The following is an 11,084-nucleotide window of genomic DNA, read 5'->3' on the forward strand; positions in this document are numbered from 1 at the left end:
GATTTGGGAGAAATGAAGTAAAAGCTCCCAAACCGAGCTTGAGCACTCCTGAATTTTGAGGTGTTCAAATCTGGAAGGCAGGTGCTGGGGGTGGGAGAGGGCTGTGGGGTCCATGGGGGAGCATGGCAGCAACTGTCTGGAGCTGCACAGAGCCAGACACGCTGGTCTGAGTTGCACAGTAAGCTGTTTGGGGGTTGGAGAAGGGGTTGGGGTTTCCTGGGGCCAGTCATGGTACATGGAGCTGGGGGGTTGGTTGGGGCAGCGGTTGGGAGGGGCAGTCAGGGGACAGGCAGCAATTGGATAGGCATGGGAGTCCAGGGGGTTTATCAGGGGACAGGTAGGGGGTGGGGTCCTGGGGGGAAGTTGGGTGGGGGCTCAGGAGGGGGCAGGTGGGGCCCAGGGGAAGGGAGGGTTAGATAGGGGCGGGGGTCCCGAGGGGCAGGTAGGGGCAGGGGTCTTGGGAGGGGGTAATCGGGGGACAAGGACCAGTGGTGCTTAGATAGGGGGTGGGGGTCCTGGGGGACAGTTGGGGCAGGGGTCTGGGAAGGGGACAATCAGCGGCCAGAGGCTGGGATTCAAAGGGCTCTGGGCTGCTGGCAGCCGCGGGGAGCCCTGAGCCCTTTAAATCCCAGCCGCGGCTGGGATTTAAAGGGCTCTGGGCTCCCTCCCCCTGTGGGCAGTGCAGAGCCCTCTGACTCCCGGCTGTGGCTGAGATTTAAAGGGCTCTGGGCTCCCCGCCGCAGTGGGCAGCCCAGAGCCCTCTGATTCCCGGCGGCGGCGGCTGGGATTTAAAGGGCTCTGGGCTCCCCGCAGCTGCAGGCAGCCCAGAGCCCTCTGATTCCCGGCGGCGGCTGGGATTTAAAGGGCTCTGGGCTCCCCGCAGCTGCAGGCAGCCCAGAGCATAGGCAGCAGGTTTGTATAATTTTTGGTGGTGCCCAAAATGGTGGTGTTCCCCCCCACCGCTCTCGCCCTGTAAGCCGATATCAAATGAAGCTACAATGCATCGGCACCACAAGATTACAAGGGTCAATTAAAAGTGGAAAGTCAGAAGCAGCACTTGCCTACTTCAATATACGGTATTAAATTTTGTTGCACCTGTTGTGACAAAGTGGGAATGTTCTTAATATTTTCTCTGAATACTGTGTGGGTGCCTCAGTTTCCCCTGCAAGGTGCCAACTGAAGGTGTTGGGGACAAAGAGATCAGGTGGCCTCCTTGTCCAGAAGAGACACAGAGGCCAGAGGAGGGAGTGTCAGTTTGGAGCTGGCTGGGGAAATGGGGAGAGGCCCAGAACTTGGGTCTAGGCTCCCCACCCTCCAAGATGGACCTGACTGAGGGGTCCTGTTTTCTGTACCTACAAGCTCTGTTTTAGACTGTGATCCTGTCATCTAATAAACCTTCTGTTTTACTGTCTGGCTGAGAGTCACATCTGACTGCAGAGTTGGGGTGCAGGGACCTCTGGTCGCCCCAGGACCTGCCTGGGCAGACTCGCTGCAGAAAGTGCACGGTGTGGAAGGGCATGCTGAATGCTCTGAGGTCAGACCCAGGAAGGTGTAAGCTTCTTGCCCTGGGGACAGTCTGCTCAGAGAGAGGAGGCTCCCCCAGAGTCCTGACTGGCTTTGTATGGAGTTATTCCAAAGCATCATAGCATCCCCTTCCACACCATGCGCTTCCCGGAAGTCTGCACAGGCACTGACACTCCCTCCTCTGGCCTTTGTCTCTTTTCCAGGAATTAGGAGGCCACCTGATCTCTTTGTTCTCCAACACCTTCAGTTGGCAGCTTGCAGGAGAGTGGCCCAGGCCATCAGTTGCCTGGAGACAGGGTTGCAGCCATTGTCTGTGCAGACGGCATCACACTGGCCCTGTAGGGCTCTGCAACAATCACACCCCCCTTATCCCACCATCTAGATCCTTGAGAAATGCATAGGGGAAACTGAGGCACCCACACAGTATTCAGAGAAGAACATTCCCACTTTGTAACACCTGTATACGACTAGTTATATACTTTAAAGGGGTGTAAAATAATCAAGTATTGTGCTAAACACAATGATACTCCAAACTGACCACCAAACTGACCACCGAATTTAAGTTGCACGTTTTTCCCCTCAGGTGAGGGCTCTGGGGTGGGGCTGGGGATGAGAGGTTCACAGTGCAGGAGGGTGCTCAAGGTTGGGGTGCTGGGGGCGCAGGATCTGGGGTGGGGCAGGGCTGGGGATAAGGAACTTGGGATGCAGACAGGCTGCCCCAGGGCTAGGGCCAGAGAGGACTCCCCCCCACCCCATTACCGGCAGCAGCAAGCTCCAGGGGAGGGACCCCTCCTCTCCCCTCTCCATGCAGCACACTCACTCTGCACCACAGTCACTGCACATGCTTCTAGGGACTCTCTCAGGTCCAGAAAGCCCACTCGCCTCCCCTATGGTGGGTACCGGGTGTCACGGAGTCCCTAGGCGATGCTCTGGAACTGCTCCTCACAAAGCCAGACAGGACTTTGGGGAGCCTCCTCTCCCTTGGAGCAGACTTTTTCAGAGCAAGAAGCTCACACATCTTCACCTCCTGGGTCTCTCCTTGGAGCATTCAGCATCCTCTGCCCCTCTGTGCGCTTCCCCCAGCGAGCCCGCCCTGGCAGGGTCCTGGGGAAGCCACAGGGTCCTGCACCCCCACTTTGCAGTCAGACGTGACTCCCAGCCAGCCCGTAAAACAGAGGTTTATTTGATGACAGGAACACGGTCTAACAGAGCTTGTAGGTACAGCGAACCAGACTCCTCGGCCGGGTCCATTCTGGGGGCAGTGAGCCAGACCCCCTGCCCGTCTGCACTTCACTCCTCGTCCCCAGCCAGCTCCAGACTAACCACCCCCTCCAGCCCCTCCTCTCTGCTCAGCCCCTTTCCCGGGCCAGGAGGTCACCTGATCCCTTTGTCTCCAACACCTTCAGCCGGCACCTTTGCAGAGGAGGGGCCCAGGCCATCAGTTGCTAAGAGACAGAGTGCCAGGCATTTAGGTGCACTGGCCCCTTGCTCTGTAGCAATCACACACTCTGATCCACCACCTAGATACTTAAGAACTGCATAGGGGACACTGAGGCACCAACACCTCTTCCCCTCCCCCGGTGCTCCAAGAGGCTGCCGGCTGCTGATCTCTATAGCCTTAGGCAGAAGCAGCACAAACAAAGGAGAGAGGCACTGGCTGTTTTCTTTCAGGCAGGGAAGCTCCAAGGTGGGGGCAGGGGAGAAACCCAGCTCCAAATATTGGTGGAGCAGAGCCCTCAGCCTTGAATATTCCTGGTGCTTAAGCACCTCGAGCCCATATAACCTGCCGCCCCTGGCCCAGAGTCCTCTGATTCCCGGCCGTGGCTGGGATTTAAAAGGTTCTGGGCTCCCCGTGGCTTCTGGCAGCCCAGAGCCCTCTGATTCCTGGCCACGGCTGGGATTTAAAGAGCTCTGGGCTCCCCGCCGCAGCGGGCAGCGCAGAGCCCTTTGAATCCCGGCCCCTGCTGAGATTTAAAGGGCTCTGGGCTCCCTGCTCCTGCAGGGAGCCCAGAGCCCATTGATTCCCTGCCGCCGCTTGAATTCAAAGGCTCTGGGCTGCCCGCAGAGCGGCGTGTGTGGGGGGACTTAGAATCCCCCGGTGGGCCGCACAGTGAGGCTCCGCGGGCCACATGTGGCCCGCGGGCCGTATGTTGTGCAGGCCTGGTATATATAGTTGGGGTTATTTTTTCCAATGTGCATTACTTTACATTTATCCACAATATATTTCATTTGCCATTTTGTTGCCCAATCACTTAGTTTTGTGAGATCTTTTTGAAGTTCTTCACAGTCTGCTTTGGTCTTAACTATCTTGAGCAGTTTAGTATCATCTGCAAACTTTGCCACCTCACTGTTTACCCCTTTCTCCAGATCATTTATGAATAAATTGAATAGGATTGGTCCTAGGACTGACCCTTGGGGAACACCACTAGTTACCCCTCTCCATTCTGAGAATTTACCATTAATTCCTACCTGTAGCAGGGTGGACCCCTGCTCCTGCCCTGAAGGGTTAAAAACAGCCCTAGGAGGGAGCTGTGGCTGGAGAAAGCAACTTTTAGGCTGGGCTGATTGGGGGAAGTGGCTGCAGCTGGGGCCATGCCCCAAACGGACTCAGCTGGCCCCATAAAGGCAGAGAAGCCAGGGGCAGACAGAGCCTCTCTCTGCCTGTAGAGGGAGATGGGCCTGGCTGCAGGGAGCTAGACATAGGGTACCTGAGTGGAGCAGGGCTGGGGAGCTGGGGAGCTCCAGCCTGGAAAGCCCCAGGCTGCGGCCTAGCATAAGGCCAATAGGCACTGGGGGTTGCAGAGGGCAGCCCAGGGGTAGGCCAAGGCAGCAGGTCCAAACCCTCCTTGCCAGTGATGAGTGGCTGATACTGCAGCCTGCCCCAGGGCGTGGGGGCTAGATGGAGACTGGCAGTAGCCATATACTGAGGTGAGATGGGGATAGTGGGTGGGGGTTTCCCAGGGAGGGGAGACCCTGAGAGAAAGGGGTTACTGCCAGTGGGCAGCACCCCACATAAAAGGGCACCGGGTCCAGGGAGGAACACGGGGGCCAGAGGACAGGCAGATCACTGGCCTGCAGAGGGCGCTCCAGAGCTGATACAAGCTAATTCCCAGGAGTCACCAGCAGGAGGCGCTCCAGGGGTGAGTCCGCACATCTACACTACCCTCTGTTCCCTGTCTTTTAACCAATTCTCAATCCATGAAAGGACCTTCACTTTTATCCCATGACAACTTAGCCCGTGATAACATCCCTCAGCCCCCATTGGCCTGGAGCAGCGAACCGTGGCCAGTGGGAGCTGTGATGGGCTGGACCTGCTGACGCGGCAGGTAAACACACCGTCCCGTCCTGTCAGGGTGTTTACCCTGGAGAGCCATGTGCCAAAGGTTGCTGATCCTTGGTCTGTAAGTACCTATATGGGGAAGAACTGTTTAATAATGGGCTTTTCAGCAGAGGAACATCTAACATGATCCAATGGCTAGACATTGAAGCTAGACAAATTCAGATCAGAAATAAGGCTCCATTTTGAACAATGACGGTGATTAGCCATTGGAACAATTTACCAAGGATCATGGTAGATTCTCCATCAGTGGCAATTTTAAAATTGAGAATGGATGTTTTTCTAAAATAATTATTTTGGGGAAGTTCTGTGGCGTGGGTTACACAGGAGGTCAGGTGAGATAATTACAGTGGTTCCTTCTGGCCTTGGAATCTGTGAATCTAGAAACCTCTTAACCTTCTCTTGAGCAAGCTGAATATACCCAGCACTTCCCCTTCTCTCTCTTTGTAAGGTGGGAAGACACTGACATTGAGGCTCTCTTCTGAGCCCTTGGTGTGGCGGGTAGAGGTGTGCGTGTCTGTGGGAATGGCTTGTGTACAATGATTTATTGGTTGTCTTGTGCATGGACTCAGTTGTTGGGTATAAGAACTGTGCGTAGAGATCCTCGCTATTAACCTGACATCATGTTCATGACAGGTTTCAGAGTAGCAGCCGTGTTAGTCTGTATCCGCAAAAAAAACAGGAGTACTTGTGGCACCTTAAAGACTAACAAATTTATTTCAGCATGAGCTTTCATGAGCTACAGCTCACTTCTTTGGATGCATAGAATGGAACACACAGACAGGGGATATTTATACATACAGAGAACATGAAAAGGTGGAAGTATGCATACCAACAGGCAGAGTCTAATCAATTGAGATGAGCTATCCTTAGCAGGAGGAAAAAAACTTTTTGAAGTGATAATTAAGATGGCCCATAGAAGGTGTGAGGAGAACTTAACATAGGGAAATAGATTCAATTGGTGTAATGACCCAACCATTCTAGTAGTTGTTTAACATATTAATTCAAGTTCAGCAGTTTCTCTTTGGAGTCTGTTCATGACAGTTTCACGTGGCTAATGGTTTCTTTCTTTCTTTCTCCTCCACACACAGGCTGGGATTTCCAAGGGAGCCCAAGAGAGTAAAAGTCAATGGGAATTGGGCACTCTCTTTTTAAAAAACCCGCCTGTAGAGTGAGTGTTTCAAAGCCCCCTCAGGGAAGCGGATGCCCGCTATCCACTCATTTTAAGTGTCCAAATCCCTTAGCTGGCTTTGAACTTTTCCTATCCCCAGGCCCTGAACTTCTTGCCCCCAGATCCCAGCGAAGAGCTCCGCTTGGCACACGTCCCCTTGATTCCCTGCCTGGTGCAGTGCGTGGGCCTCCGCCGCAGAGCTTGCTGCATGGATGGGGAGAATGTCACCATGGTGACACACTTTGTATTGCTTGGCCTCACCGAGACCTGGGAGCTGCAGCTGGCCCTCTTTGCCCTCTTCTCCATCATTTACCTGCTGATCCTGGCGGGGAACAGCCTCATCATGGTGACGGTGGTCAATGACCGGCGCCTCCACACCCCCATGTACTTTTTCCTGGGGAACCTCTCCTTCATCGACATCTGCCACGCTTCAGTCACGGCCCCCAAGATGCTGGCTGATCTCCTCTCTGCAGAGAAGACCATCTCCTTTGGGGGCTGCATGGCCCAACTTTTCTTCCTCCACCTCTGTGCCTGCGCCGAGATCTTCCTCCTGACCGTCATGGCCTACGACCGCTACATGGCCATCTGTCATCCACTTCAGTACCCCATGCTCATGAGCCTGCGAGCGTGCACCTGGCTGGTGGGGGCCCTGTGGTCTGGAGCCACCGTCCACTCCCTGGTGCAGACCGTGCTCACCGTCCGGCTGCCCTACTGTGGCCCCAACGTCATCGATAGCTTCTTCTGCGACGTGCCACCTGTCATCAAGCTGGCCTGCACCGACACCTATCTGACAGGGGTGCTGATCGTCTCTAACAGCGGCATGATCTCTCTCACCTGCTTCCTGGCCCTGCTAGCCTCCTACCTGGTGATCCTAGTCTCTCTGCAGAGCCGGAGCGTTGAAGGGCGTCGCAAAGCGCTCTCCACCTGTGGTTCCCACTTGGCGGTGGTGGCGTTGTTCTTTGGGCCATGCATCTTCATCTACACCCGCCCTGCCACCAGCTTCTCACTGGACAAGGTCGTGTCAGTTTTTTACACGATGGTGACCCCAGTGCTCAACCCGGTGATCTACACCCTAAGGAACCAGGAGGTGAAGGGGGCCATGAGGAAACTGAGGGAGAGACAGATTTTCTCCAGGGGGAAATAGGGTAATGTTCAGACAGATGGGGTCATGAGGGAGGAGAACCCTCCAAGGTAGGAATGGACCAGTGCATGGGGAAATGAGGTCCAAAGGGATGGATTGGAAGACACACAAAAACACACACACAAATACACAAACAAACACATTTTTTCTTTCCCAACAAACAATAAAGCTGAGCTGCTGCAAGTCCAAGGGAATGTAACAACAAAGCAGGAAGGGAAGGAAAGCTCTCCTGGGTCCCAGCTGGACACAGAGTCCGATGCACTGAACACGGGCTATCAGCTGATATTATCCCCGGGCTTAACTGATCCAAAGGCCCAAGCTCGCGTGATTAAAGTTACTTATTCGTTAATGTTCTGGGGAGTCAGGAGTGCCAGGAAACTCCAGCTGTGGAATTCTCATCCGCACATCCTCTGCTCCCCACCAAATGTCACCAGCAGTTAGAAGAGAATTTACTTTGGAATCTGTCACACAATCAGGGTCTGCTCAATAGAGCATGTGGGGAGCCCAGGACTGGCCTAGCAGGGGACTATGGGTTGGGACTGAGGGACACAAGCAGAGCTGGAGGGTGGGGGGAGTGCAGGGGGCTGTGGTTGGGATAGAGGGCCTCCAGCAGAGTTGAGTGTGTGGGGTCTCACAACTAGTCATATGTGACCATAGATATTTGAGTTTACCAAGGGTCACTCAGTGGAATATTTCGCAATAGAACCCAGGAGTCTGGTCTCCCAGCCCCCCTGATCATCCCAGTGGTTCTCAACCTTTCCAGATGACTTCCCCTTTCAGGAGTCTGATTTGTCTTGTGTACTCCCAAGTCTCACCTCACTTAAAAACAATTTGCTGACAAAACCAGACATAAAAATACAAATGTCACAACACACTTTTACTGAACAATGGCCAACTTTCTCATTTGTACCATACAATGATACAATAAATGGGTGGGAATATAAATATTGACTTCCATTTCAGTGTACAGAGCAGCATAAGCAAGTCATTGTTGATATGAAATTTTAGTTTGTACTGATTTTGCTAGTGCTTTTTCTGTATCCTGTTGTAAAACTAGGCCAATATCTAGATGAGTTGATGTACCCCCTGGAAGACCTCTGCGTACCCCCATCTAACCCCTCCTGGGGGAATGCAGAGGTCTTTCAAGGGGTACCTGTACCCCTGGTTGAGAACCACTGCGCTAACCCACTAGACCCCACTCCTCACCCAGAGCTGAAGATAGAACCCAGGAGTACCAGCTCCCAGATTTTACCCCCCCCCAAGTTTTGGGGGTTTTGTCTGCATGGGGGTGAGAAGCTTGAATAGGTGACGGGTTTATGGGCAGGTGGGACATTACTAGTTCCCTAGGGGTCACTCCAGTCCATCGATGACTGGTGGGAATGCAGTGAGAGTTCGAGAGTGGAACAGCCCGAATGCAACGTGCTGGGAATGTTGTCACTTCTTACACCAGCCGGCTTGTGCAGTCTCTCTTGAGAGCTGATTTTGCTTCTGTTTCTGCCATCTGCCTCATCACACTCCTGTTGCTACTTTTAATTAGCTCCTGAACAACTCGTTCCAGAGGCAGCATCAGCCGAGCTGGACTTCCTTTGAAAACTTGTAACGGGACCCAGAGGAATTGATTAGAAGGATGCAAACTTGTGCTGGAGACTTTGCAATGGCATGAAACAGAGATAAGGGGCCAGATCCCTAATGGGTGTAAGTCAGACATAACTCCACTGGAGTCAGTGGGGCCAGATTCCACACTGGTGCAAACTGGCCATAATTCCACTGGAGTCAATGGGGATCCAGGTCCCCAGGTAGTGTAAATCACCAATAGCTCCAGTAGGGTCAATGGGACAGATTCCCGGCTGCATTAAGTTACCCACTCATTCATGCACCAAGGGTTTAGACCTGTCAACTTGGGAATGGCCAGGCCAGATCAGACTGGGGCCCATCCAGCCCAGTTTTCTGTCTTGACAGTGCCTGGTACCAGCCATGGAAACTGCCTAGAGGGAAGTTTCCCCCACCCCCTGTCTGTTAGTGTTGGGTTTATGTTCAGAACCTGGAGCGTTTATGGCCCTTCCAAACTGTGTAATGCAACGCTGGATGTTATCCTTAGCCATCTTGTTAAGTGAGATGTGTTAAACCAGAGGCTGAGGTCAGAACAGATTAGATGAGCCTTAAGAGACAGTTAAACCAAGAAATGAGGTATTTGAGCCCACCCATCAGTTTAGACTTTGTGGGCAGAGAGCACCAAAGGGCTTTGTCATTGTAGGTCTGTGGTACAACACAACAAAGGGACACAGGGCTAGAGAGAGACAGCAGCAAGGGAGAAGGAGAGCCAACCAGCCGGCTGAAAGAGGTTGGTGTCTGGAGCAAAGAAGCTTTCCCTGGTTTTTGCTTCTCTCCTGTATCTGGAGAAGCAGGACTGTACGCTCCTTGTAAATAAACACGAGTCCATCTGCAAAAATACCAGAGTCCTTTGTCGATTTCTGCTCCCAGCCGGAACACCCCAGCTCATCAAACTTGGACTAGCCATTACGTCAAAAGGGATAACGATATAAACGTGGCTCTGTATGAAGCCCTGCTCAGGGGAGCTGGGCAAAACTCAGGATTTCCATGCCATGGGAAAATTGGACATTTTGAAATTTGTTTTCATTCTGAAATCAGAAAGAAAAACAACAAAAGTTCAAGCTTTCCCACTTTCAGGTCAATAAAAATGTTCTGTTCTGATTTCTGTTTTAAAAAATATTGTACATTACGATTGATACAATAATGTACAATGCAGTAGATTTTGAAATAAAATGAAACATCAAAAGGTTTCATTCTGATAAGGTCAGAATGAAATATTTTGACTTTCTCAAAATGTTTTCTCCCCCCATCCCACCCATCAAAATTGACATGTTCCCATGAAAAGTTTCAAATTCAACAAAATGTCCTTTTTTGACAGAAAATGTTCAGGTGGAGAATGTTTGACCTGCTGCATTGCGAACTCTCAGTGGTACCATGAGGTATTGAGTTCCTGTAGCTAAATATTTCTTGTGATTACAGGCAGAAAAATGCAGATTTGGATTGACTGAAACATTTCACGCATAAGAATAAGAAACATAAGAATGGCCATACTCGGTCAGACCAAAGGCCCATCTAGCCCAGTAGCCTCTCTTCAGACAGTGGCCAGTGCCAGATGCTTCAGGAGGAATGAACAGAACAGGGCAATTATTAGGTGATCCATCCTCTGTCGTCCAATCCTAGCATCTTGCAGTCACAGGCTTAGGCAGTGATGGACCTATCCTCCATGAACTCCACCATGCATTCGTGTCTATTGATAGGGAAAAATATTCTGAAAAAATAAAAATGTTTCATTTTGACATTTTAAAAATAAAATGTTTTGATTTTTTGATTTGATATTTTTTGTTTCAAAGTTTACTTTGATTTTATTAATTTAAAAAAAAACTAAAAAAATGAAACAAAAAATTCAGTTTCAGGTTGAAGGAGACATTTCATTCTACCCAAAATTATCCCTCCCCTTCCGCCCTACATAATTTTTTGATACTGCCAGAGAACCAAAAATAATGTATTTTGTTAGCTCTGGTAAGCAGCACTCAAGCTTAACCCCCTAACCCCATCCTCCAATGGGCCAGTTAGCTTGACTATAAGCCACCACTTAACTTGAACTAGAAATTGGTGAGTGTGTATAGGAGCTGGGTTAGGGGCGATACTCAAGTTACACCATGAGCGATCACGGCAGTGAAGACAACCCCTAAAGATGGACAGATACCCAGATAAAACAGTGATGGGTGGTGGAGAAGAGATAAATATTCATAGAGTCATAGATACAAAGGCCAGAAGAGACCACTGTGATCATCTAGTCTGGCCTCCTGCATGACACAGGCCAGAGAACTGCCCCAAAAACGATTCCTTGGGACTCAGGG

General features: G+C 51.5%; 1 protein-coding gene across 1 annotated transcript; it reads left to right on the plus strand.

Moving 5' to 3' along the window:
- The first annotated feature begins 6,240 nt into the window (after window positions 1-6,240).
- LOC120380638 (olfactory receptor 1509-like) lies at window positions 6,241-7,176 on the plus strand. The gene has a single exon (XM_039498555.1). It carries the CDS (start codon window positions 6,241-6,243, stop codon window positions 7,174-7,176), a length of 936 nt encoding a protein of 311 aa, XP_039354489.1.
- Window positions 7,177-11,084: the final 3,908 nt, after the last annotated feature.

Source organism: Mauremys reevesii, linkage group 13 (assembly GCF_016161935.1).
Source record: "Mauremys reevesii isolate NIE-2019 linkage group 13, ASM1616193v1, whole genome shotgun sequence".
Taxonomy (NCBI): Eukaryota; Metazoa; Chordata; order Testudines; family Geoemydidae; genus Mauremys; species Mauremys reevesii.